A 27,933-nucleotide genomic window follows, 5' to 3' on the forward strand; every position below is an offset into this window, starting at 1 on the left:
TGCTGTCATGATGGCATCCCATGTGGATGGCATGCCATATTTACCCGTTAAGGTGCGGATGAGCTCTGGGTCTTTCGCGCCCTGGATAAAAGCAGCGCGAACAAGATCTTCGCTAATACTGCCCAGACCTAGCTTCTTTGAGTTGAAGCGCGTGATGAAGTCTAGTAAAGACTCATCTTCCTCTCGGATGCAGTTGATGATTGTCCATTGCTCTTCAGTGTACTTTCTTTGTTGACTGAAGTGTTGGCTGAACTTCTGTTGGAAGTCTGCCCAATCGTAGATGTGGTAGACCGGTAGACGGTCGAACCACGCTCTGGCTGCTCCAACCAACGTCATCTGGAACATATAACACCACGTGGGTTCCGTCCAGTTGCTGACGGTTGCCCCCGCTATGAATCTGTTCAAATGATCGTCTGGGTCGGATATACCATCATAGGTGCCGATGTTGGACATCTGTTTGGCACTTCTTGGGGCGATTGCTTCCGCAATGTCCCTTGCAAACTTGGAGGTTCCCGCATTTGCAGCGGTTGGTCTGAATGTTTTAGAGAAGTCACGTGGGTTTCCACCCGCGTTTTTTGGTTTGAAGGTTTCTCCAAAATTCCTTCTTGGTTGGAAGTCCGTTTCCTTACGCTTCCCTTTCGCCTTATGGCGAGGGTTTACGTCGGTGTCGGATTCCTCCGAATCATAGTCCCAGTACTCGCACTCATTGCTCATGTTGAGCTGTTGTCGAGTGCTTCCGAATTCGTCAGCCTGTTGGAGTGAACGTAAGCGTTCATCCAACTCAGCTTGGAATTCCCTTTGACGTTTTTCCGCCCACGCTTTAACTTGTTCAAGTGTTTGGCGGGGGGGCCTCGTCTGTTGTTTTTCCACCTGGGTATCAATGAATCTCAGGGGAGGATTGTTTACTGCACTTGCCCCGGCTCGGGTAACCGGGGTAGTGTTCGTAAAATTTACTGCACTTGCCCCGGCTTGGGTAACCGGGGTAGTGTTCGTAAAATGTGTGTATTCGCCGGTGTTCCCCCCAGTAGCTGGGGTTGTGGTTACCGGGGTTTCTTGGTTACTCCCTGGCCTGGGGACCGGAGTAACGTTAACCATCTTTTCGGAAGTTTTGAGAAAACTGAGAGAATTAGTTCTAGCTTTTATGCACGGATGGCGCCAATGAAGAAACACTAATTGACCTCGGGCAGATTACGGATAATCTGGGGGTTAAATAGATGTTTCCCACGAGGGGTTAGGTCCGGCAAAGATGGTTCTTCTGATGACCTGCAAAACAGACACCGTGAGCTCGCCACTGATAAGGGGGGGTACCTCCTTGTGACCATCCTCCGGCGTGAGAATCAGACTTGATTGCTCTTGAATATAAGTGTATATTAAGAGATTGCTAGAGAAGATAAGATAATGAGATATCAGATAATGTAAGATAATGTAATGTCCATACCATTCCAAAGTGTTGGAGTATTTATAGCCGAAGGTGGGTTTCCAAGAAGGTACAGCCGGCTGAATAGTATTCCTGTTCTGCCAACTGTGGGCTACGCACATGCCATGCTGGTAGTTGGTGGGTAGGCAGCGGCTGATAGTGACCAGGCCGGCTGTGTACTATTCTTGTCCACCAACTGCAGGCTATGCACGTGCTACGACAGGTTGGTGAGTAGGCAGCGGCTAATAGTGATAGGGGTTGGTGAGTAGGAAGCGGCTGATAGTGACCAGGCCGGCTGTGTACTATTCCTTTGTCACAGTGAGCTGTCGCTGCTTTGGTCAGACCTTTTGTCCATAGCTCGTCAGGTACAGTACAAAAGGTCCTCCAGTAGCGTACGGACTGGCTCATTTGGGCAGGAGTATTCCCGGCTTTGGGCGGGAGTGTTCCCGGCTTGCTCACTCCTTCAGGTGACATTACTGAATTATTTAAGAGTTAAGTGCCTTGTGCGTGTAGCCTTGCTGCGCGGGTAGCCTTCCCTGATGGCTAGTATCCGTTACTGCGGGAACAGGCGGAGTACGTCGACCATTGGGAGGCTTTTCCTGCGGGAACAGCTTGCGTACTGCGCGTAAGGACGTCACGTCTCTGAGCATGGTGGGTCCTGCGGATCCAGTTGGTTTCTGCGCAGACGTCTCTCTTCAAGGTGAGTCTTGCGAGTTTAGCCTTTGCGCAGACGTCCCTCTTTGAGGTGAGTCTTGCGGGTCCAACTGGGCTCTGCTGGAACCTACCTCTTCACCCTACTTGTACATTTTGGTTCTTATGATAAACATTTAATAACTTTTTTTTATTGGATAGACATTACTATTAATATTAAGAGATCTATTAAATGGGCTTAGATTTCTACTACAAAATATCCCATCAAACCATACAAGGATTCAAACAAAATTAAAATTACACCGTTAGTCATTTTAAGGAATGATTTTTTGATCTAATTTCACCCATAAGTAATCCATCATCTTTATGTCTTCAAGTACCTTATGAATGGAAACGTGTTTGTTATTAAAGCCTTATCATTTCAAGTCCTTCAAATGCACCAATATGTCATACAAAAAATAGCCTGAATAATTTTCATTTTACTTCTACTTTTGGAAATGAAATTAACGACATTCCAAAACGTCTCTTAGCTAAAAACAAAGATACGTTGAATTTTACACCATTGGCTAATGATGGCCCAAATCGAATTAGCCACACTACATGAAATGACGAAACTCTTATATGTTCCGTCGTTTCCAAATGTTCCTCCTAAACCATACACAACCTTGAGTTTAATTTTATATTTTTCTATTGTTAAAATATTTAGCTATTAGAATCCAATTGTTTCATCTATAAGAGAAATTATCAATTATTTGACGATTTTTTTAACAACAATTTTGTTCTATCTAAATTATATACGGAATTGAAACCAATTTCAGCATCCAATTCCTATGGCCATTGATCTCGAGCATTTAAAATGTGACTCCATCCATTTTGTTGTAAGAATTGGAAACCATGCAAGTTATTGTGTCTTCTAGTATGAACAACCATAGGAATCTCATATCCTCTTTAGGACAATACACATTCATTACTCAACAACTATTTTGTATTTACTACACCTATCCACTTCTTATACCATTTATTACTTTCACGTCGGAGTTTGATCACATTATGACAAGATTAAAGACGGGTACTCTACAAATCAAGAATTGAAGATTCTTATTTCCAGTCTAGTCATGAGGACGCTTGTAGCCATAAAAATCTGAGGGCGTCGGCTATAGCCATCCGCTATAAATCAAAGAACCAACAACTTGCAAATCTTTATATATAATCATAATTTTGTAACTCTCAACTTTTGCTATTCACTTATTGAAAATTCTTACGCAAAATGGTAAAACATGTTAATGCATGGAGTTTTTTATTTACTATATGTCCCATTAATTATTTTCAACATATGTTACTTCAAGTTTAACTAAGTTTAATCTTTATGCTCTACACTTATGTATATGTTTTTCTTTTTTTCCTTTTTTTGGTCCAACCAGCCATGACACATGATCCACTAACAATTATTTGTTTTTATTTCTATTATACCTTTCGAAAAAAATTATGTAATAATTTTCGAATAATACCATTGCGGACATATTCATTTTTATTTATGTTTCGTTTAAATATCGTTCGAAACGTAGTTTTGCGTAATAATGTACACGTTGTGGAATTAGCACACGCACAACTTCAGTACCCGAATATAATAGAATACCCTAACGGTAGTGGTCTCTTTAGTGTGCATGTTTTGCTTAAAAAATAACCGGCTATTCAAATTCTACCCTAAAAGTATATTGTGTATTACTTAATATAAATTTGGTTTATTATGGTTTTAATCAAATACAAATAACTTTGTTTTCAGTAGAATCAGTTTTGTCATTCAAAATGGGGTGGCGACGCAGCTTGTTGCCCGCTTACCTACCTCTATATTGTAATTGGACCCGTTTATGAATTGAGTAAAAGTAATATAATACAAATTAAATTAGCGTGCTAAATGGGATAATCAAGCAGTGTAAATATATATACAACATAGTGTAATTATAGTGTATTGTAATTACAGTATGTTGTAATTACACTACCATGTAATTAAATAATTACTTAACTTGTATATTTTATTACACTATTCGATTCTCACATTTAGCACGTTAATTTAATTTTTATGTTAACTTTCCACTATAGTCATATTGTGATAATATCACGTCGAGCATATAATCAAGTATCTATTATCAGGTAATCATGTCAGGTAAACATGTATATCATCGAATCTCTTATTTATTTCACACCCAATTAACAATCTTATACCCATCTCAAATATTTCATCTCAAATATTTCGGGTTTCAGATAACAACCTCTTATGTTTTTCATTGACATCACCGTCACCAATATTATTTTGTCAACAATTCGAAATATGTACACACACTATTTCAGTATATAATGAGGTGGCAAGATCTAAGACGTTATTAACTAGAAAAGTCAAACCAGTGTGATCCAACGGTGTAGATTATTCATCAAACTCCCATGCATTAAATAACTCACCAAGAAATATAGGTAAGATAACACCCTCCAATCCTCCACATTTATTACAACACCACAATTTCAACCCCTTATAACTTAATAATAATAATGTTACAAACTTATAAACTTACAATAACACCTTCATTGATTCTCTTACTCACTAGCCATAGCCAATCTAAAAATGGAAGGCTTAACAGCCAAAGTTTACAACGGTGTGAGTTCCTACTGGCGAACCCGAGGGTACCGCCGCCTCGGTGGGCCTGAGAAGCACTCAGGTCGCCCGAGGCGGCGAATGTGGCGGGTTAGGTTAAATCGGAGGCTTAAATTGAAGCTTCCGAAATCGCCTAGGAAGATTTTTATTAGTCTACGTGACGCGTATGTGAATATTATGATGAAGTTGGCGAATACTTCGGTTGTTAGGGGGCGAACGGTGACGGGTTACAATGCTGATGGGTTTGGGAAGACTATTAAGGAGTATGATGAGAAGATTATTATTGAGATATGTAAGAATTTGGCGATTCGACAGAATCGTCAGCACCAGGTCGCGTGCTCTGGATGATATTTTTAGCATAAATTACGCTAATAATGCTAAAGTACCTTTTATCCAGGATTGAACCTGCAGCCTCTTTTCTAAAAATGCGTACCTCTAACAAGTGTCATATTGGCACTTTGGTATAGGTACATGTTGGGGAGGTTGAACTATAATATATCATGTGCATTTTTATTGTTGTTATTATCTATTGATGATTAAGTTGTTAATTTCAGCAATATTATCTTTTTTTAATTACTAGCTTGTATATTTCTTGTTTTTATTTATGAGAAGAATAGGTTATCCTGATGATGTTTGTTGTGCATAATTAATCAAATTTTGATTCATGTGATCTTCTCTTTAAAAGACATATATCTCTATCAGTGTGACATGCCTCTTAGGATGAATGTTGTGGTATAATACTATAATGTCGTCAGCGTTAGCAGGTCTAATGTGGTGGCGTTGTTACGCTCAAACAACGTGCCGGTGTTGCGATTTCGGTAGGGCCGTCCCCAATAATTGTTAAAAAGATTTGGGTTGAAGACGAGAAATATTTTTGTCTTTAGTAAAAAGGTTTTTTATTGGGTTTAAACAATTATATTGTTAAATGAGCTTAATGAGTTATGATTTGGGCTACGTAAATTCTTTTTATATAAAAGTGGGCTTAAAAGAATTAGATAATTGGTTTAAAAATAAGAATACTTATTTTTTTTTCAAATATATATATAAGAAAAAATTAAAAAGAATTCTGGACCTACGGGGGTGATCAGCTAGGAACGGTCGCCCTCCCCGCTACCCTCAAAGTCAGCAGTGGATTCCAGGCGTATTGAGGTGGACTTATGGTTGATAGTATTGGGTTAACGGTGTAAGGGCTTATTGATAGAGGCGGTGTTATGGCGGATGGCTGACGTGGATGGGGTATAATGCTGATAGTAACCAACCTTAGAGAGGAGGTTGAACTATATGTCTATATGTGCATTTTATTACTATTATTATTTAAAAAATTAAGTTATAAATTTTACTAATGGTATTTTTATTTTTGGTTACTAGATTGTAAACTTGTTGATTTATTTATGAGAATAATATATTTATCCTGATGATGTTTGTAGAATTGTAGTTTGTTGTGCACACGTTAAATTTAAATTTTTAATTTTAATGATTGATTGACAATGATAGACTTATGTCCTTAATTAGTGTGGTTATGGGACCAACAGTTTTTATTATCTAGCCCAACCTAACTATCACCTTAACGTTCAAGTGAAGACTAGAAGATTGAAGAGATATGGTGTGATTTGTTTTTTTATTTAATTTATAGTGTGTTGATATTATAGTTGTGGTAGTTCAAGTTTTTTTTTCTAGAGTAAAGTATCATTTTTGTCCTTATGATTTAACAAATAATGCGAATTTAATTCAAAAAGTTTATCTTTTGCAAATGGACTCTCTATGTTTCCTTTTTCTTGCCAATTACATCCAAATCACTAACCCCGTTAAATTTAATCGTTAAGTCAGGGGTAGACATGTCTTTTCACTCTTGCTTTATTATAATACTTATTTCAGTGAACTGCGGTTTTCGTCCTTGTGGTTTGTCCAAATCTGCGGTTTTAGTCCTTGTGGTTTGTCCAAATATGCGGTTTTAGTCCAATAGTTTCAAGTTTGCAATTTTCGTACTTGTAGTTTCATATAACTTGCAATTAAACCTGAATTTATTGAACTCGTTAAGTTTGGTCGTTAACCCATTTGCGTGCCCCTCATGTGACGACCAGTTTTGTCGTTTCTCTCCCTAATTAAACATCAGTCCTAATTCTCAAGCCCCCCCTCACGTGAGGGGCTGGGGTGTATTTGAGGAAAAAGGAAAAAAAATAATGAACAAAATTACCCCCTCACGTGAAGGGCATACCGATGGGTTTAACGACCAGACTTAACGAGATTAGGGATTTCGGGTTTAATTGCAAGTGAAATGAAACCATAGGGAAGAAAATTGCAAATTTGAAACTACTGGACTAAAACTGCAGATTTGGACAAACTAGAGGGACGAAAACCACAGTTCACTAAAATAAGTATTATAATAAAGAAATGGTGAAAAGACGTGTCTACCCCTGACTTAACGATTAAATTTAACGGGGTTAGTGATTTGGATGTAGCTGGCAAGAACTGAGATACGTGGAGGTTCCATATGCAAAATATAAACTTTTTGGACTAAATTCGCATTATTTGTCAAACCACAAGGATGAAAAATGACACTTTACTCTTTTTTTTAATTATTTATTTATGTATTTAATATGTAATGATAAATAGATTTCAATTTTAACTTCCGAACGTGTAAAAAACATTTAAAAACATGTATCATACACTATATAAGTCATAAATTTTACCAGTGGCATGTGACACTTAGGTTTAGTATGTGTGTTCACCCTGATGAGACTATGATAGATTGTTAGAATTTTGAATATTATGTCAGCGACAAAAAAAAAAGGCAAAAACAATTTTTAGTGTAACCCCAATTGTTCAGGTTTGCTGATATGTTTATTTTGTTCGGGTCGTTACGTGTTGGGCTTGAGTCATCGGTGGAACTGTGGAAACGGTCAACTAGTCAAGTAGGAGGGACCGAGAGATTTAGGGACTTAGGGATTATGTTATGTGTAATGGGTTATGGGCTCACATAGCCTCGAGTGTTTAACTAACCACATTCACTAAAGCCTGTAATGGTTTCATATAAAAATTAACTAAATAAAAAAAAAACATGTGTGATGTTTGAATGTGATTGGTTTAAGATAAATAAATAAGCCACGTCCGCTCAAACTCACCTAACGCTTGTTAAGCCGGCTCATACCCTTACCCAAAACTAATAAATGATAAGACTTAAATCCTAAACAAGTGGGGTTATTGGGCCAACAGTTTTTATTGTCTAGCTCAACCTAACTATCACCCTAGCATTTAAGTGAAGATTACTAGATGATTGAAGAGAGAAGATATGATAAAGATAGAAGAGAGATGGTGTGATTTACTTTTTTGTATTTTTGTTTTTTAATGTGTTAATATTTTAGTTGTGGTGGCTCAAGGTTTTTCATCTCACTTTTGGAATATGTAATTATAAAACATTTTACTTCTTTTGAATATGTAAATATATAGAGTATGATAGATTGTTAAAATTGTATGATGTCAGTGACTGAAAAATTAAGTTCACACTCACGATAGTTGTTTGCCTCTTGAAACATATGACTATAGTACACAAATCGGTTTCGTGTATGGTCGGGTATTTGACTGGGTTTACCGGGCTTTTATCGAGTTTAGGGTTGAAGGTTGACTGGGTATTGGTGTGACCGGTTCCGGTGGGTCTGGGTTGGTTTCTGTTTCAAGTAGGGGTGTTCAAAGTCCGGTTTTTGTGGTTTTTGATTTTCATAAACCGAAATCAAATCGTTGATGGTTTGGTTTTAGGGCTTGGACTTGTTGGGCTTTTATGTAAACTGTCCAAAAATATATAATATTTTATGGTAAAGCTCTAAATAATTTACATTCAACAAGGTAAAACACCCACTGATTTTGGGGTTTTCATTATAAAGGCTGATTAAAGTCTATGGGTTTCATATTTGGGCTTAGCCCATTGTTTAATAATATTTAGTGTCAATATTTATTAATGTATATTATATGTACTAATAACTTTTATTTGATTATTGTCCAGTAATATATTTTTATACACAAATATAATATACAAATATTTAAAATTAAATATAACTAAATCATACGGTCCGTTCCAGTTTTATACGGTTTGAAAGTTTTCAAACCAACCAGCCGAAAGTTATTCTATTGTCCAGTAATATATTTGTATACACATATATAATATACAAATATTTAAAATTAAATATAATTAAATCATACGGTCCGGTCAAGTTTATATGGTTTAAAAGTTTTCAAACCAACCGGTTGAAAGTTAAGAAAAAGAAAACCAATCATGAAACCAAACCGATGACCGGTTTGAGCAGTTCCATGGTTTCGAACCGAACCATGAAATTCACTAGAACGTGTAACAATTAAACAAATAAGTATAAAAGTGTGCACACTTAAATTTGATTATTTTAGGAAGATTAATAAACAAGTCACGTCCTCTCAAGCTCACACAATGCTTGTTATCCGGCTCATACCCTTGCCCAAACGCAACAAAAACGCCCTAGAGGGGTGGTGTTCCACGCTCTGGGTGGGTGATATGGCATAGGGCGTCAGTTCACTACATACGCCGTTGGCATAAACTTATCTTCACATTTGCATACAACAACCATCTGACATCAGTATTAACGTTGAGCAGCGGGTCATTATGGTAGTTCATTAATCATTACATGTGTAATACTTAACCTTGTTTTTTTTGTTTCTTTTAATGTTTAATCTGTTTTTAAAATTATTCAAGTACCTTGTTTATTTTTTTTAGCTTCTAAAACCTAGAGAATTAAAAAAGTGCATAATGTAATATTTTGCTTTGAAATAAAGTATTCTCAATTTCCATATAAACGATGAATCCCATTGAAAAGGTGATGTGAAATACAAGCTATCAAAACATGGTACGGCAATCTGCACACATACACATGTTCATTCACTATAAGAAACACTCAAAACCTTGATTCAATCACTTGATCAAAAAATGAAGGATCACAAAATATTATTATTATTCCTTCTTTCATTTTTTGTAACATATGTAACTACTAGAATCACAACATTGTCAAAGGATCAAGTCACATGTACCATGTGTGATGTTTGTGACAACCCATGTAAACCACCACCCGCGATCACCCCCCCTCCGCCACCACCACCAGCTCCCACCACTGACACTGACTGCCCACCACCACCTTTTCAACCACAACCACAACCCCAGCCCACCACACCTTCGGTTCCAATGTTTTCTTATTATTCCCCTCCACCTCCCTTCCCCGTTGGTGGTGGGGGCGGTCCTGGTGGTGGTGGCGGTTATGGATATGGTTATGGCTACCCTACAACGTCGACGCCGCCACCAAACCCCATTGTCCCTTACTACCCATATTATTATTACAACCCACCACCTTCCCATCATAAATCATCTTCCTTTGAATTAAAGATTTACCCAATTTATATCATTATGTCACTTGAGTTTCTCCTTTTGTTTTTATAATTTGAATTGCCAATATATATGCAAATGTAATCCCTATGAAAAGATAACTTTTACTCAATGGTATTTACTTTGATTGCATACGGAAGAATATGCTGCAAAGTGCAAATGGAGATGGAAGGAAGAGCGACATGGCTAGTAGCTAGGGCTGTAAACGAGTCGGGTTGACTGAGTTCCCATTTAAGAGTGTTTTATACTTGTAATAATATTATTTTGCTAAAAAATTGCTATAATAAGATATAATGTATTAAGTATGCAACTTCTTATTTTTATAACTTATACAATTGAAATTGTTCTACTCGTGTTGCACACAACTACCTACCCTAGTCTATTGATATGTGTGTATTTTGAATAACATCACATAATTATATTATTAGATATGCAAAATTTACGCATGAAAATTAGTTCCACCTTTAAAAAGGTTATGGTTCTTGATGACTATAGAAGCATCATTTAATTTATGCAATTCAAAAATGGGTAGCGACACATCTTGTTGCCCGTTTACCTTCTGTTTCGATGTAAAAACTGTTTTGCTATCTAAATTAATTACATAAAGTCAAATGAGTGTGTACTTAACACCATTTTGTACGGCTAATGTATAAATATACAACTAAAAAATATGAAACGTGATTCGTTGTTGGGATTGAAGGATGTCACATGTCATTGCCTCTCTAAGTTAAGCATCTTCAAATGGTTGTTTTCGTACCAAGCTAAAAACGTGTGTTGTTCAATGTATGAACTATGAATTTGTATTCCGCCATTGATCTCACTTTATTTATAAGCGAATGATAAAGATACCCTGACTCAAAATAAAGAAACTTTATCAAAATAAAAGAAGATAGCTAGCAATGGCATTAGTAGCTGTTTTGTTTAAAGTCAAAATTGAAGCAAGTCAACGCGTTCAACAAAGTTATAGGTGTCTGTTTGTCATTTATGAAAGATGTTATAGGCATTTAGTAAACTTTGGTTGAGATGTGACATGGGGCTGAAACTTGAGGGACTGCTTGTGCCAATTTCCAAACTCAATTTGTTACCCGCTCACTAACGGCTAAATTGGGGATTAAGGTTTATAAATAGGGCTTAGATATAATCATTTTCGTTAAGTGTTTGTTTTGTAAGTCTTTTCACAATTGTATTTGTTTCTTAGTCGTAATCAATAATACGTTTATGATTCGTTCAATTTTGTCAATTCTTGGTGTGAATCATAACAGTTTTGGTGGTACTGGTGGCTATAATGATGGTTGTGGTGGCTGGAGATGGTGTTGGCGGTAGTTGTGGTTGTGGTGACTGGAGGTGGTGATGATGGTGGCCGTGACGGTGGTGGTAAAATAGATACGACACATTTATAATATTGCTTTAATAATACATCATTTTTTCATATATAGAAAGTGTTAGTTTGAAAAATAATAAAGACTCTGTCAAAAAGTTTGTGAATTTGTACACTTGCGGTGTTTTTATCTTTTCATTTTTACCATGATCTTCTTTTGACTTCAAGCTTCTTCCGAAGTGTATACATGTATGTACTAATTATCCTGAATTCCTAATCCTACATGTACGTATATACCATGTATAATTAGTAGGCAGTTACATACAGGGCCGTCTCATGGGTAAGCTAAATAAGGTTATGACTTTAGACCTCCAGTTTTATAGGACCTCAATTTTAACAGGAGTTTGTATAATTACTGCATATCATCCATATTTTATAATTTTGTATACTTTCTAGCGCTATACGCATATATAAAAGAAAAGGAAAATGCCTCAACGTTTTAGCTAGTTATAGGCCTCCGAGGACGTTGAACCGGCCTTAAACTTACAACTATGCATGATGGTTGAACTTCCAACATATTGATATTGTAAGCTTTTATCAAATCATGCTGTCTTTCATCTTCTAAGTTTCAAGTACACTCTTAAAACATTTAGATTTAAACTTTTAGCATATACATTGATATTGTGATACATAAACTTTGATTGCATATCGATGCATTTCATTAAACATGTGCATCAAGTTAAAAATGTTGCATGTTAGCCCATTAGAAGTTGATTCATATTTTATTTTATTGTGACACCAGTTAGGACTAATTATCTAATACCACATACCTGTTTATCAGAACCATACACGCAAAAGGTTTTAGGCTTTATTTTTTACTCTCACTTGACACACTTCTCTAATAATATTTCATTTTTATTTTTATGATTTATTATTTTAAAATAGAATACAGATTGTATATTAAATATATATATAAACGAAACATTTAAAAGCTCTTTGGTTACTCCATACATTCTCTCAAGCCATAAAATTATTTTATTTGTAAATGAAGGTTTCTCATGCGTTTGACACGAATTCACGGGTATGGGTTCATCAAACCCAGATAACCCTTAAACGTGTTATAACATCTCATTATATTAAAAAGTAATCTAACCAAATATTTGTTATGAAAATCATATAAAATAGAGATACACTAAATATTTCCAATTTTCTTAAAATATATATTATTTATATTAAGAAACAATTTTATAGTAAAAAAAGTGGGACATATGTCTCACCAAAACTCATATATCTTTTAAACGAGTTACAAAATCTCATTTATTTGTGAAATAAAGCATCATGAAACCCTAAGTATATTATTAACTTTCTTTACAATAAATAAAATCAAATCAAAATCCAAAAAAATCAATAAATAAATATTATTAACTTCATTACAATAAATAAAATCAAAATTCAAAAATTATATAAATATTAAAATACAAAAAATGAAAACAGCCCCGTAATACGGGGATAAAACCTAGTTATTTATATATTGTATGCCATAAAAAATGAACTCATTTTCTAAATTCCAAAATTCATAAATATTAAATGGATCGGCCCGTTAGAGAATATAATGTTTGTTGGACCTAAACTTTGGAAGTGAAAATTTGTTGGATTATTTCTCGAAGACTCGAACCATATATTATTATTACTAAATTAGTATAGGACATTTGGACCAGAGGAGATGAAGCCACGTAGCATTGAAATATATTGTCGTGAAATGGAACAATATTCATTTAATGCAATACGGCTAACATTTAACGAAGAGGTAGACAAATAAACCGGTTAACTAAACTGATTCGAAAATCAAATCGAAACTGGTTTGAAACCGATTATGTAGACACCAGTTTGAAACCATAGGTTCGAAACCGGTTTATAATTTTCTCTACCAAAACTGAGCAAAAACCGGTTTAAAACATAACCAAAACCGATCATAACCCGATCAATAAACCAGTCAACACGAACCGAAACAAATCATAAACAAGTTTTGACTTTGTTGACCAAACCGAGCAGGTTTCAACCCAAACCGGTTTAGAGATTTAAAACGGTTTGTGCCCCTCTAATCCCCTCTACGATACTTACACAATGGACGACACCCAAACCACCTCAAACAACGCATACAACTAGTAATGGTGGTATAGATATGAACTATGGAAGCACTCATAGACAGAACGTTGTATTGAAGATAATGAAATGCAAAAATGCATTTTCAGGCAGGGGTGAATCTAGCATTGATTAAGGGGTAGTCCGTGCTACCTCTCAACTTTCTTAGCGAAGTGCATTTTTAGTGCAACTACGTACCTCTCAATTTTCTTGGTGAAGTGCATTTTTAATGCAATTTTTGTTCTTCTTAGATTTATGTATCGACTACCCATAAACAAAAATTGTTTAGTTCTTGCTACATCTTAATTTATCTTATAGATTCTCCACTGTTCATGTACATATGTTCTATTAATTCTGTCTATGGAAAGTGAATTGAATTGTCGCTCAACCACCTAAACCCTACGAATTTACTCTCATCTTAAGACTTTCAATTAATACTTATTCTTACGTTAGAGGTTGTTACACCGCTACGCTAGGCCTAATGTCTTTTGTGGTAAGACTAACAATGTTTTGTTTTACATAAATGACCGAACAACAACTAGACAATAACCTCTAGTAGTGGTTTGTCATACTCCCTCTCTAATCCATCACATGCATCAATTGTTAAATCCCATTAATAGCTATATCTGAATAGTAATAAAATAAATTTGTTGGCAGACACTTGTGCATGAAAATTTTAAGGAAGTTTTTGCAAAGTCCGGTAATTTTAAAATGACAATTATACCCTTTCCATAATCACACATCAAAACACACTTTTAAGTCTAGGCAAAAGGTTGTATCGGAAACAACAATACAGATTTGGAGGGCAAATAAGAGCACGGATAGTGGTAACTAAACATATAACGGTTTTCTACTATGTGTTGTTCTAGTCAGCGTTGGTTAGTTTTACAAAAAAAATGACGTAGTGATAAAATTGTTATGCAATTCTTTCTTTGTTCACATTTTCATCCTAAAAAACTTTAATTTTTATTTAAAAATAACTAACAAATTAAAATTCTAAAAACTCAAAAATAATAATAAAAAATTCATAGATTATAAATTTAAACATGCATAAGTACTTTGTAACAACACTTTATTCAATAAACAAAATAGATAAAAATATTATTCTCAATTCCACCGGCTTTGATTTTCGTTATGACTTCATGCGTGTTGTTATTAGGGGTGTTCAAGAATCCGAAATCCGAATAAATCCGAAATCCGAACCGAAACCGAAACCCAAATAAACCGATCCGAATTCTTATTCGGATCGGATCAATCCGAATATCCGAATAAGTAATTCGGATTCGGATCGGATCCGGATATGGAATTTTAAAAAATTCGGATTGTTTGGATTATTCGGATATCCGATTAATCCGAATAAAAAACATGTTTTTATTGGTATTTTCCGGTTTGGTATATATTTTAGACTATTATTTGAAGTTTAAACTTTAAATTTATGTTAAGAGTAATTCGTATTTTTCAGTTTGTATGTTTATTGTGGTTTCAAACTATTAAATGTTAGGAACAAAAAAATAGAAAAACATTTTAGCTTTATTTCGGATTATTCGGATAATTTCGGATTATTCAGATATTATCCGAATCCGATCCGAATTGAATTCGGATAGATTCGGATCGGATCGGATTTCGGATAGGTTCTAAAAATTTTCAAATCCGAATAACCCGAATAATCTGTTATCCGATCCGATGAACACCCCTAGTTGTTATCGCGAGCATTAATTTGTCTCACCATATTTTGTCATTTTGATGACACTTGTTGCTGTGTACGATCGCTTGATCCTCCATCTGAAACAAAATAGTTACAAACTCGTGGTCAAAAACCCGACGTTCGTTGTTCCACAGGGTCCAAGTTTTCGGAAACATAGACCCAAGCCTTTGCTAACAATACTTTTTCATGGGTCCATCTTCGTAAGCCTTCCCTAATTATCGGTTGGTGAATTGGTTGGGAATTTGGTTACTTTTTTATAAGTGATGTTTTGAAGAGATTTGATACTATGGTTGTAGAATAGTGTGCATAAAATTAGCGGAGAGTGTTATCTAATAGGTGTGAAAACAAAATATATATATATATATATATATATTGTTTTTCTTTTTTTTTCTGGTTTTTTAAATTTTACTGTTACCAAACGGTTAACTCTTCAACTCGTTACGCCGAGAACGAACCTCACGGAAACGGTTGGAATAATGTGACGAGGGGTGTTCACCTCGGTGTAAACCCCCCCCCCCACCCCACCCCCCAAAAAAAAAAAAAAACCACTACACACACAACGAACCCACCACGAGTGATCTAATTAGTAATCTTTACCATTTTTCCTTCTTTAACAAACACAATTATTTTCAATTTAACTTAGGCTCCACTAAAATGGCCCATCATTAATCCACAACCCGTACACTTTTAATTGTGGTGCAGTGATGATAACTTTCGTGGGCACAATTTATATATATATATATGTTTTTTTATGTTAAAAATAAGGTTATTTGTAATAGTTTATGAGATAATTGCATACTTAGAATGGTTTTAGCTTGTAATAAATCGTTGGATAAAAGTTTTATATATTTACATTAGCGAATAAAAAAATTTCGTTAAAGGCTACGGGCCTTTTTACTTGGCTCGGCCGAGGTATTTAAATTCACGGAGATGACCCTATTTTTACGTACACATATATAGTTAACCGAATCAAATCATTCATATTTTTATATATTTCAAGTCTTTATATTTCTATTTCATGTATATATACATTCATTTAAGAATTTATAAATTATAGTTAAACCTCCATTTCATATATTTTTAAACAAAAATTTAGCCAACGTTTGGTTTTAGTTATTAACACAAATAAACCGAACAAAAAACCGGCACACTAATCGAACCGATTTTGTTGTATGTTTTGGTTATGATTTTCAAAAAACTGATTTTCGGTTTTCGACTTTGGCTGCTCACAATGAGAGAGCAATTTTTTTTATTTTTATTTTTTAAAGACCATTCAAAACAAGAATATTCACTTATTTTTTTCAACCTTAAAATTGTTAAATTATCACAAAATAATCACTTATTTTAATTTCCAATCTTGTTTTTTTTTCTGTAATAAGAGCATTCTCATCCCACTCCCTATTTTCAAACCAAAAATTACACTCAAACTCACTTTATTTTCTCTCTCCATTTTAATTAAATAATACTTTTTATACATTTTATCATTACCTTTTCTCTTTCCTTCACTCACAACCACTTTCAAAATATGTTAAAAAATTATAGGGGATGAACAGTAACTTTTCAAATATACAGAAAAATCACTACTTTTTCTAAAATATAAAAACTCTCCACTCACAACACCCTGAGTCACTCCCTAAATTATAAAAACACCCCTCACATAATAAGAAGGAACAAATTTCATTTACATAAACAATCTAAACATGAATGTAATGTATAGACTATATTACCTACAAGGTTACATCTACATATGAATAGTAGGTAAACTATTTAAAAAATAAACAGATTAGTTATAATAATTTTTTATATGCATCACACACGTATTTGCATTAAGGATTATAAAATTTAAAATATGAATCACTAAAAGGTTAAATGGTTTTAAGTCTTTTTTTTTCTTGTAATAATTTGATGTTATGTAATTAATCTAACAGTATATAGCATGAAAAACTAGAAGGAAAAAAAGTATGATACATAGACTATTACATGTCTAAGTAGATTATTACATGTCTACGTGTATTTTTTAAACTAAAGGCAAATGTAATAGTCTAAGTAGATTATTACATGTCTACATGTATTTTTTAAACTAAAGGCTAATTCCTAATATTACATGCTACACTTAGAAAAGACTAGCTACTAATTCCTAATATTACATGCTACTCATAGAGAATTGTCATTATTTGTTATTATGCTCTCCCATGGCCATGCCAATATGTTATCATCTTCCTCACCACCAAACCCTAATACACCATCTTCGACATCGAAATCCCAATTCCAATTATCAAACGAATTCGTAGTTGATGAGCTTGAACCAACAACATCCATTTGCGCACTTACAATTTTCTTGGTTTCTTCCCCATCACTATTCACATGATTCATGGGCTCAACGGTTGAACCTGTCGAGCAATCGTCCTCAACCATGGCTAGCATATCTTGGTCCATAATGTTTTCGATAAAGTAAAGCATCTCCTCTTCATGACTAGTGGCACATGGGTCATGATTTTTTGTTGGTGGTTCGTCTGCTTGAACTGTCTTAGTGTCCGTTATAATTGATGGTCTATAAACTTTGTTTATCTTCATGGTGGACCGGCTGGTTCTACCTTTGCGTTTGTTGACGGTGGGTGTGATGGTTATTGTTGGTGGGTTGATAGGTTGTGGTCGTCTTGTCGGGAGGATTTTTCTGCTAAGGTGCGAGTTCCAGTAGTTTTTAATTTCATTGTCTGTTCGCCCAGGCAAGTGGACAGCTATTAAAGACCACCTGTAACTTGTTACGTCAGTAATATTACTCAATTATTATACATTATAAAAGACAAAAATATGTATCACTTTGATGCTTTCAAAACTATAATGAAATTTAGGACGATGGATACATTTAGCTATACTTAATAAAAATAAATTTCACTATTGAGGGGACAAAGCTTGAGATTGAAAAAAAGGTGACTTTCAGTTACAGTTTCTATATGTCATTATCAAATCACATGTAAATTGACATTGAGATGTGTGACTAATGAATGAAAACCAATATGTGTCCATTTCTTGAGAAATATATAGAGACACATTGAAAAAACACTAAGTGACCCCGGCAGATTACGGATAATCTTAGGGTCAAGTAGATGTTTCCCACGAGGGTTAGGTCCGGCAAAGATGGTTATTCTTCTGATGACCTGCAAAACAGACACCGTGAGCTCGTCACTGAGAAGGGGGGTACCTCCTTGTGACCACCCTCCGGCGTGAGAATCAGACTAGATTGCTCTGAATATAAGTGTATATTAAGAGAAATAGCTAGAGCAGATAAGATGTGTGATGATATGAGATAATATAAGATGATGATACCGTTCCAAGGTGTTGGAGTATTTATAGCCGAAGGTAGGTTTCCAAGCAGGTACAGCCAGCTTTATAATATTTCTTTTCTACCAACTGTGGGCTACGCACGTGCCATGCTGGTGGTTGGTGGGTAGGCAGCGGCTGATAGTGACATGGTCGGCTGTGTACTATTCCTTTTCCACCAACTGCAGGCTTTGTACGTGCCACGATGAGGGTTGGTGAGTAGGCAGCGGCTGATAGTGACATTTTGTACTAGAGCGTGCTGCTCCTCGTACTGTTGTCAGTGAGCTGTCACCCTGTGATTGGTTCATGGGCTGCTTTGGTCAGATCTTGTCTATTTTGTCCATACTTTGGCAGGTATAGTACAAAAGATCCTCCAGAAGCGTACGGACTGGCTCATTTGGGCGGGAGTATTCCCGCCTTGCTCATTCCTTCTTCAGGTGACATTACTGAATTATTGAGAGTTAGTGTCTTGTGCGTGTAGCCTTACTATTAGTGCGGGTAGGATCCGCTGATGGCTTGTATCCGCAGCTGCGGGAACAGGCGGGGTACTTCACCATTGGGAGGCTTTTCCTGCGGGAATAGCTGGCGTACTGCGCATAAGGTCTTCATCTCTCTGAGCATGGTGGGTCCTGCGGAACCAGTTGGTCTTTGCGCAGACGTCCCTTTTCAAGGTGAGTCTTGCGGGTCCAACTGGGCTCTGCTGGGACCTACCTCTTCAAGTTCCCCCAGTCCAATGTTCTTCTCATGAATTGTTAATAAGTGAGGTGAACTTTTGGACTTAAGCAAAGGGTTTTGAAAAGGGTTTTTAGTTTTAAGGTTGTCCGTGGGGATTCTTCTCGCGGTTTCCCTAATGTCACGTGCAGAAATTCCCGACTTTTCTGCTTGATCTTTGGGTATGATGCGGGTAGGTGTGTAACCTCCTCGCAAGTCAGGAGCGTTGAGTTTCACTTGTGTAGATTCTCCACGAGGTTTTGGTAGTTTTAGACATAGTGATCAATTATGTTAAATAACCAATTCCATCTTGGAGCTTCAAACAATCTAGTTCTCAACGTTCTCGCTATGCGGGGATGTTATTTCCCTTTCCACAAGCATGGCCCAGAATATCCTTCTTGGTTTCAATTCCCTGCAAGTGCTAAGTATGTGAAGGGTTTCGCCTTGACACTGTACCCGCACTCGTCTTATAATTTTTTTACTTCCAAGGTATTCTTGGCTTCAATTCCCTGCAGGTGCTAAGTATGTGAAGGGTTTCGACTTGACACTGTACCCGCACTTGTCTTACGGTTTCTTGGTTACCAAGGTAATGGGGTATATTCCCTCTTATTTTTGAATCTTTGAATCTTTTTGAAATTCGAAGAGTTGGTGAAAGGATAAGAACAGTCCAAACTGTTGAAGGGATGTTAGCGTCGTCCGACGGTTTCTTCTGACAGTTTCAGGATGTGCAGGAAGTTATGGCGACGTGACAGTATATGGTCATTCCAGACGCTTTTTCAGGCGCGTGGGTGCGAGTTTTCTGGCGCGTCCTGTCGACAGCTGTTGCCAGCTTGCTTTCCACGTGTCATCGTCTCATTGCGCCTGCGCTTTTCCCTCTCCCCCGCATTAAATTCATCGCATTCATTGCGATGGGTATATAAAGGGGGAAGAGGATGCATCTCAACTCACACTTTCACTTCTTCTTCTAAGCGATTTCCGGCGAATACTCTAACTTTTGTCGAGCATTCTTCTGAAATCGTTCTTCTTTCCATCCTCAACATGTCTTCTACTCATGATCCTGAGGTTACTGCCGAAGAGTCCGACGTATACCCTGAGAACCCGATGTCCGCGTCTGACAAGGACGATAAGAGTACCGCTGGCGAGTGCCAGTGTGCTCTTTCCGTCAACCTTTATCAGTACATCGTCAAGAAGTTCATGCTCGAGCCTTTCGAGCCTGAGTTTCCTGAGCCTCACCAGACGGTGTATGATGCCCCCAAGGGAAAGATAGGGGTTTATGCCTCATCCTTCATATATGGGAATCTCAGATTCCCATTAACGAAGTTCGTATACCGTGTTCTGGAGAAACACGGTGTACATTTGACGGAGGTGCATCCGATGGCGATCGCAAAGGTTCGCCACTTTGAATGGGTGTGCCACATTTTGGGCGTTGAGCCCCACGTCGACCGCCTGATGACCTTCTATTCCTGGAGGTGCATCCAGGGCTGGTATACATTGGTCACTCGGATCAAGGGTTTGAAGATCTGCGCTACCGAGCGCAGTCTTCGGTCTTGGAAGCGGGAGTTTTTCTATATCTCCGCTCGCGTCGTCCCCATAGCGATGACATTCAAGAACGGGAGAGCACTCCCCAACCTTCACGCCTCCAACTACCAGGAGACTTAATGGTTTACCAAGATCTCCCGGATCCAGACTCCGGTTTACCGCTTTGCGGAGTCTGGGATGGTGATGCTCGGGATGAGCCGGGTATGGAAGGATGCCGGTTCTTGGACGCCGCAAGTACCTATCATCCTCGAATACGGTTTGAATTCTACTCCATACGGTATGCTCCGTCTTCTTTGCTGATTTAGGGTTTTTCTTCTAACTGTTTCTCTTTTATTTTCAGAGGGAAACAACTTGCAATCGCTTCTGCAACCGCGTGAGAGCGGTGGTCCCGCTCGGCTGGGTACTCGTGCTCTTGATGAGAACGAGTTGCCCATCCTGGAGCAAACGGCGGATCGGTTTGTGGAGGTCTACCCGCCGGGCCACGAGATTTTGAGCGCCACGCGGCCAGGTAAGGGATTTTTTAACCCTCGCCCTCTTCATGCTCAAACCTCTGCTGGAGTTTCCCTAATTTTATCATCTTCTGATGAGGGATCCGCAGATGGGCCTTTCTTCGTGAGGAAGAAGAAAGCTGCCGGCGTGAAGGGCAAGGCGAAGGTCGCCCCCACCGCCGATCAGGGAAATCGGTCAGACTCGGAGACCGAAAGTGAGGAGGCGGCGGGGAACCCTGGTGAGACCATTGTCACGGGGGTTGGGACAGCTGTCACCTTCGAGCAGCCAAGCGTTACAACGGTGACTGGCATGAAGAGGCCAGTTCCATCGGGTTCGTCCCCGCCCATCAGAACCTTCAAGCTTAAGAAAACCCGTAAGTATACTTTTTATTTATCTTACCCGCAATTCTTTCCGCCATTGTTTTTAATATTTTGTTATCTTCATGCAGGCGTGGATGCAACCGCATTCCAAAGTGGTGCGGGAAGGAGCAGTTCTGGACCCACGACGGTAGGTTTGGTCAACCTACCCGAGGCGATGACCCAGGCAGCTGCGCCTGATTGCAGTGTTGGTTCAGTTGCTCATCCCGTTGAGGAAACTGTTCCAATTGTGACGTCATCTCCGCCGGCTGTCAGTGCCATCTTCACTGCATCCTTCACTGAGCCGGCGGTGATTTTTTCTGCGGGCTCCTCCGCAGCGGCGGCCACGATTGTGAGTTCACCTCCAGTGGTCTCTACCGCGGCGGCTTCAACCATGCCTCCGGCACCGGCGACTACCTCGTCCCCGGCCGGTTCATCAGGTATGTTCAGGGTTGGGGCTTCTAGCCAATCTCTGCCTCCTTCCCATCTGCCTGACCTCTTGAATGGATATCCCTTAGGGTCGGGAGATGGGTTTGGCGGCTACCGGCCTGTTGTCGACCCTACAGGTGCGTAGGGTTATTTTGGCCTATTATTATTATTTTTTTATCATCTTTTCCTAACCGTTTTTTGTTTTTGCAGTTTCGGATTCCAATGAGTTGTATGTTTCACGGTGGGACATCCGCCGGGGAACAACCCTTCGAACGGCTGTGGACTGCGTCGAGTGGGCGCGTCACGCAGCCCCAAGTGGTGCGTTGGGGGAAGCCATGTCTAGCTACCAAGAGGGTAGGCTGACGAATGAGCTTCGGATTCTCCTTGCTCGGATGCACCCGCGCGTCGAGTTGCTTTGTCGTGAAAACGACAAGTTAAAGACGGCGCGTAGCCAGGAAGTGGCTCAGGCGCGGGCTATCCGGGAGGAGAACAGGAGACTTGCCGCCGTTGCTGCGGAGAAGGAAAAGGCCTTCAAGGCCCTCGAGGTTGAAGTTCAGGCCCGGCTCGAGGCCCGTTCCAAGGCTACCCAAGCTGTTAACGAACAGCTTAGGTTGGCTAAGGAAACTGCGCGGAACGCGACCGAGAGGGCCACCAAAGCTGAAGCCATTGCTGAGCCTCTGCGCGCCGAGAATGAGGAGCTTAAAGCCAAACTAGGGAGGCTCCAGCAGGCTCATGATGCCTTGGCCATGGAAGACGCCAAGAAGCTCCAAGAGATCTTGGACCAGAGGGGTATGCTTGACCACACTGAGCGTAAGCTGAAGGGCGTTGAAGAGGCTGCAGCTAAAGAAGTGTTGCTTGCCAACCTTAACCAAAATGAAGCCGAACGCGCCCGTGACAAAGCTCAAGCTGCCCTCCAGGAAGCTCTGATCACCAAGGAATGGCTTCTACGAGAAGCGTTGTCGCAGGTATGCGTAGCTTCATAATATCTTTACGCTTTTCTTTGTACTTAGAAAAGATTTTGATACAGATATATTTTTTGTAGGTTGTGCGTCGGATCTTCACGAACACATCTTATGACGATGCCATGAGCGCAGCCCTCAACGCTTCCCATGAGGATGGGGAAAAGGCTGGTTTCCTGCTTGGTCTGAGGTTTGTTGAGAAGGGCATCCCGCCTTCCAACTTCCCTCTTTATGACGTGGACACTGAAGCTGCTTACGACCAAGCAGTGAACCAGTATGCTGCCTTCCCGCATCCGGTGGTGGAGAAGGTGAACGAAATTGCTGCTGCTGATGATGGGCTAACTATTCTCAAGGCTTTCCTTGAACCGCCACAGCCAACTGATGGTGCGGGTTCAAGTGGGTTTGGAGGGAGTGGTCCTGAAGTTTGAACCTTGAGATCCCTTCCCACCGTTAGGATAGATTTATATTTCTGTAGGCGGGTAGATACCTGGCCATTCTTGTAATGTTTGAATTTTTTATGAAATATAAATGTTTGTGCGGGTAGGACCGTCACTTTCACTTAATGGCTTGCTTTATAAACGTTATATGACTTTCTCATGCATATTATAGTTTAATTTGGCACTTGTTTTGCCTCATAAACAATATATGATTCGCTCATGCATACTTTAGTTTAACTTAGCAATTTTCCAAGTGTTTTGAATAAGTTAACCTTTCGACGCGTGGTTGTCAATAGGTTAGTGTTCAGCTTCCTCTATCATGATTGTGCGGGTAGGACCGTCACTTTCATTTAGTGGGATGACCAAACTTCACCTATAACTGACTTGCGTGAAGGTTTTCCTCATCTTTTCCTTAGAAATTTTTACCGTTTTTTGTGTTTATGCGGGTTTTGCCGCCTTCCACACGCAACGACTTACTTCTTTCCATATTTATGCGGTGAATACCGGCATATCCGTCAGGAAAGATCATAAGTATAAATGTAAGACCATCAGCGTTAATGTGATTTGGAGAATCATTTCCATTAGAAGTGGCTCTAGGCCTTTTCTTTACAAGTTTGGAATTGATCTACATGCAGCCTGTGTAATTGAGCTCCCTTCCATGTTCTTGGGATGGGGGTGTCATCGAGCCTTTCGAGCCGATATGCCCCTGGTTCTAAATCTCGTTGTTTACGCAGTATGTAGTCTCCAACATTGAAGCTGCAGTTTCATCTGTGTTTTCCCCAACTGGGGTTCTACACGCATTAGCCTGCTTAGCGTCCATTACGCCACGAGGTGAGTGAGTTTCCCATTTCTGACGAATGCTTCGACGACGACCTTCAAGGCTACGCATTCCTCCGTGGTGTGGCCTTTTGTCCTGTGGAAGTCACAGGATTTGCTTTGATCAGCGTTTGGACGCTGTCGTATTATTGGAGCCTCTGGCCTTGGGAGCCTCTCGGTGGCAAATATCTCGGTGACGCTTTTGGTGAGTGGCGTCCATCTGGAGTTCCGGTTCGACTGCATGTTATCCTTTCCGCCTAACCGAGGGTGCGAGCCGGATGAGGTGCCAAAGTTTACCCTTGACTGCCAAATACCGAGCTTTCTCTTTTTGTTTTGTCGGGCGGTAAGGACGTTGTTTTCTCTTGTTTTTTGAGTGTAGAGGTTTGTGCTCTGGGGAGGATCTCTACCCAGTTGCTTTTCCGTTTCCGCGAAGCGTTTAGCTGCTGTCATGATGGCATCCCACGTGGATGGCATGCCATCTTTACCCGTTAAGGTGCGGATGAGCTCTGGGTCTTCCGCGCCCTGGATGAAAGCAGCGCGAACAAGATCTTCGCTAATAGTGCCCAGACTTAGCTTCTTTGAATTGAAGCGCGTGATGAAGTCTAGTAAAGACTCATCTTCCTCTCGGATGCAGTTGAGGATCGTCCATTGCTCTTCGGTATACTTTCTTTGTTGACTGAAGTGTTGGCTGAACTTCTGCTGGAAGTCTGCCCAATCGTAGATGTGGTGGACCGGTAGACGGTCGAACCACGCTCTGGCTGCCCCAACAAGCGTCATTTGGAACATGTAACACCACGTGGGTTCCGTCCAATTGCTGACGGTTGCCCCCTCTATGAATCTGTTCAAATGATCGTCTGGGTCAGATATACCATCATATTTGCCTATGTTGGACATTTGTTTGGCACTTTTCGGGGCAATTGCTTCCGCAATGTCCCTTGCAAATTTGGACGTTCCCGCATTTGCAACAGTTGGTTTAAAGGTTTTGGAGAAGTCACGTGGGTTTCCCCCCGCGTTCCTTGGTTTGAAAGTTTCTCCAAAATTCCTTATCGGTTGGAAGTCTGTTTCCTTGCGCTTCCCTTTCGCCCTATGACGAGGGTTTGCGTCACTGTCGGACTCCTCCCGATCATCGTCCAAGTACTCGCACTCATTTCTCATGTTGAGCTGTTGTCGAGTGCTTCCGAATTCGTCAACCTGTTGGAGTGAACGTAAGCGTTCATCCAACTCAGCCTGGAATTTCTTTTGACGTGCTTCCGCCCACGCTTTAACTTGATCAAGTGTTTGGCGGGGGAGCCTCGTCTGTTGTCTCTCCACCTGGGTATCAATGAATCCTAGGGGAGGATTGTTTACTGCACTTGCCCCGGCTTGGGTAACCGGGGTAGTGTTCGTAAAATTTGTGTACTCGCCGGTGTTCCCCCCAGTAGCTGGGGTTTTGGTTACCGGGGTTTCTTGGTCACTCGCTGGCCTTGGCACCGGAGTAACCTTAACCATCTTTCCAGAAGTTTTGAAAAAACTGAAAAAGAATTAGTTATATCTTTTATGCACGGATGGCGCCAATGAAGAAACACTAGGTGACCCCGGCAGATTACGGATAATCTTAGGGTCAAGTAGATGTTTCCCACGAGGGTTAGGTCCGGCAAAGATGGTTATTCTTCTGATGACCTGCAAAACAGACACCGTGAGCTCGTCACTGAGAATGGGGGGTACCTCCTTGTGACCACCCTCCGGCGTGAGAATCAGACTAGATTGCTCTGAATATAAGTGTATATTAAGAGAAATAGCTAGAGCAGATAAGATGTGTGATGATATGAGATAATATAAGATGATGATACCGTTCCAAGGTGTTGGAGTATTTATAGCCGAAGGTAGGTTTCCAAGCAGGTACAACCAGCTGTATAATATTCCTTTTCTACCAACTGTGGGCTACGCACGTGCCATGCTGGTGGTTGGTGGGTAGGCAGCGGCTGATAGTGACATGGCCGGCTGTGTACTATTCCTTTTCCACCAACTGCAGGCTTTGTACGTGCCACGATGAGGGTTGGTGAGTAGGCAGCGGCTGATAGTGACATTTTGTACTAGAGCATGCTGCTCCTCGTACTGTTGTCAGTGAGCTGTCACCCTGTAATTGGTTCATGGGCTGCTTTGGTCAGATCTTGTCTATTTTGTCCATACCTTGGCAGGTATAGTATAAAAGATCCTCCAGAAGCGTACGGACTGGCTCATTTGGGCAGGAGTATTCCCGCCTTGCTAATTCCTTCTTCAGGTGACATTACTGAATTATTGAGAGTTAGTGCCTTGTGCGTGTAGCCTTACTATTAGTGCGGGTAGGATCCGCTGATGGCTTGTATCCGCAGCTGCGGGAACAGGCGGGGTACTTCACCATTGGGAGGCTTTTCCTGCGGGAATAGCTGGCGTACTGCGCGTAAGGTCTTCATCTCTCTGAGCATGGTGGGTCCTGCGGAACCAGTTGGTCTTTGCGCAGACGTCCCTTTTCAAGGTGAGTCTTGCGGGTCCAACTGGGCTCTGCTGGGACCTATTCTTCACACATGCATACGTATCTATATGGGTCATGCATATTAATAAACTTATCAACGTCAAAGAACTATAACTTTGTTTTCAATAAGACTGGGTTTGTCATTTAAAATGGGGTGGCGGCGCAGATTGTTGCCCGCTTATCCACCTCTCTATTGTAATTGAATCATTTTATTTAATATATTAAACTTTGTGTGGAATTAGAGTAAACGCCACAAATTAAGAGATAAACGAGTACGTACCTATTACCTAAAGAAGCATGTAAACTGGCTATCAGTTGTTCCTCTTCCTTAGATATATTTCCTCTTCTTAAATCCGACCTCAAGTAGTTAATCCATCTCAGTCTACAACTCTTACCACACCTCAACAACCCTATGAAATACACAATCACACATACATAGTACGAGTTAATTATGAAAACACTACTAGAAAACATGTCATTTTCCTACAAAATTTCTACGAAAAGTAATTTCAACAGATTTCAAACGAATTTCCAACAAATAAAAGGGTCTAATTTTGCTAAATTATTGCAACAGAATAGTAACAATAGAATTTCGTTGGAAAATTGTTGCTAACTTTCCAACAAAAAAATATTTATCAACTGTTTCTTTTGTTTTTTTATGCTTGTATAAACTAACCCCAAATGAAAAATAAACCAGAAAATAGCTTTTGTAGGAAGTTTGCAACGGTATATATTTGTAGCAATTTTATAACAAAAGTTGTTGAAAAACAGTTGAAACAATTCTCAAACATATGTTTTTTTAACACCACCATTTTGATGAAAAATTGTTCAAAAGTGGGGTTTCCAACATATTTTCTACAAAAGCAATCGTAAAAAAATGTCTAATTCTCTAGTAGTGAAATACGATATAAACACATTCCAAAGCGAATACATTCTTATACAGAAAGTCAGAAACACACCTGCTTTTTTCGGTAAAGATCTCCACAAGCCTTCACCATGAACTTCAATATAGTTTTTCAGTATCTCGTCTTCTTCAGCTGTCCACCTTCCCCTCTTCAACACGACCTTTTCGCAACATGGTGCTCTTCCCATTTGGAACCAAAATGT

General features: G+C 39.2%; 2 protein-coding genes across 2 annotated transcripts; one reads left to right on the forward strand and one right to left on the reverse strand.

The window, feature by feature from the left end:
* Window positions 1-4,685: 4,685 nt before the first annotated feature.
* On the forward strand, window positions 4,686-5,063 carry LOC143601176 (uncharacterized). The gene has a single exon (XM_077078653.1). It carries the CDS (start codon window positions 4,686-4,688, stop codon window positions 5,061-5,063), a length of 378 nt encoding a protein of 125 aa, XP_076934768.1.
* A 12,327-nt stretch (window positions 5,064-17,390) lies between these two features.
* Window positions 17,391-27,933, reverse strand: LOC143601177 (transcription factor MYB12-like). The gene is made up of 3 exons (XM_077078654.1): window positions 27,786-27,933; window positions 27,107-27,236; window positions 17,391-18,030 (listed from the first exon to the last, which is right to left on the reverse strand). Exons 1-3 carry the CDS (start codon window positions 27,916-27,918, stop codon window positions 17,433-17,435), a joined length of 861 nt encoding a protein of 286 aa, XP_076934769.1. The 5' UTR covers window positions 27,919-27,933; the 3' UTR covers window positions 17,391-17,432.

The sequence above is a fragment of the Bidens hawaiensis genome, unplaced genomic scaffold, assembly GCF_021521415.1.
Source record: "Bidens hawaiensis isolate Kalapana, Puna unplaced genomic scaffold, B.hawaiensis_p1.1 tig00055819_1, whole genome shotgun sequence".
In the NCBI taxonomy this organism is placed as follows: domain Eukaryota; kingdom Viridiplantae; phylum Streptophyta; class Magnoliopsida; order Asterales; family Asteraceae; genus Bidens; species Bidens hawaiensis.

What these genes read in the sequence shown, in the direction of transcription:
- LOC143601176 (XM_077078653.1), top strand. Translation starts at nt 4,686, where the DNA reads ATGGAAGGCTTAACAGCCAAAGTTTACAACGGTGTGAGTTCCTACTGG.
- LOC143601177 (XM_077078654.1), bottom strand. Translation starts at nt 27,918, where the DNA reads ATGGGAAGAGCACCATGTTGCGAAAAGGTCGTGTTGAAGAGGGGAAGG. An exon ending in ATCTTTACCGAAAAAAGCAG is followed by an intron (nt 27,237 to 27,785) that starts GTGTGTTTCTGA and finishes TGTATTTCATAG; the next exon opens with GGTTGTTGAGGTGTGGTAAG. An exon ending in CATGCTTCTTTAGGTAATAG is followed by an intron (nt 18,031 to 27,106) that starts GTACGTACTCGT and finishes AACAAGTTACAG; the next exon opens with GTGGTCTTTAATAGCTGTCC.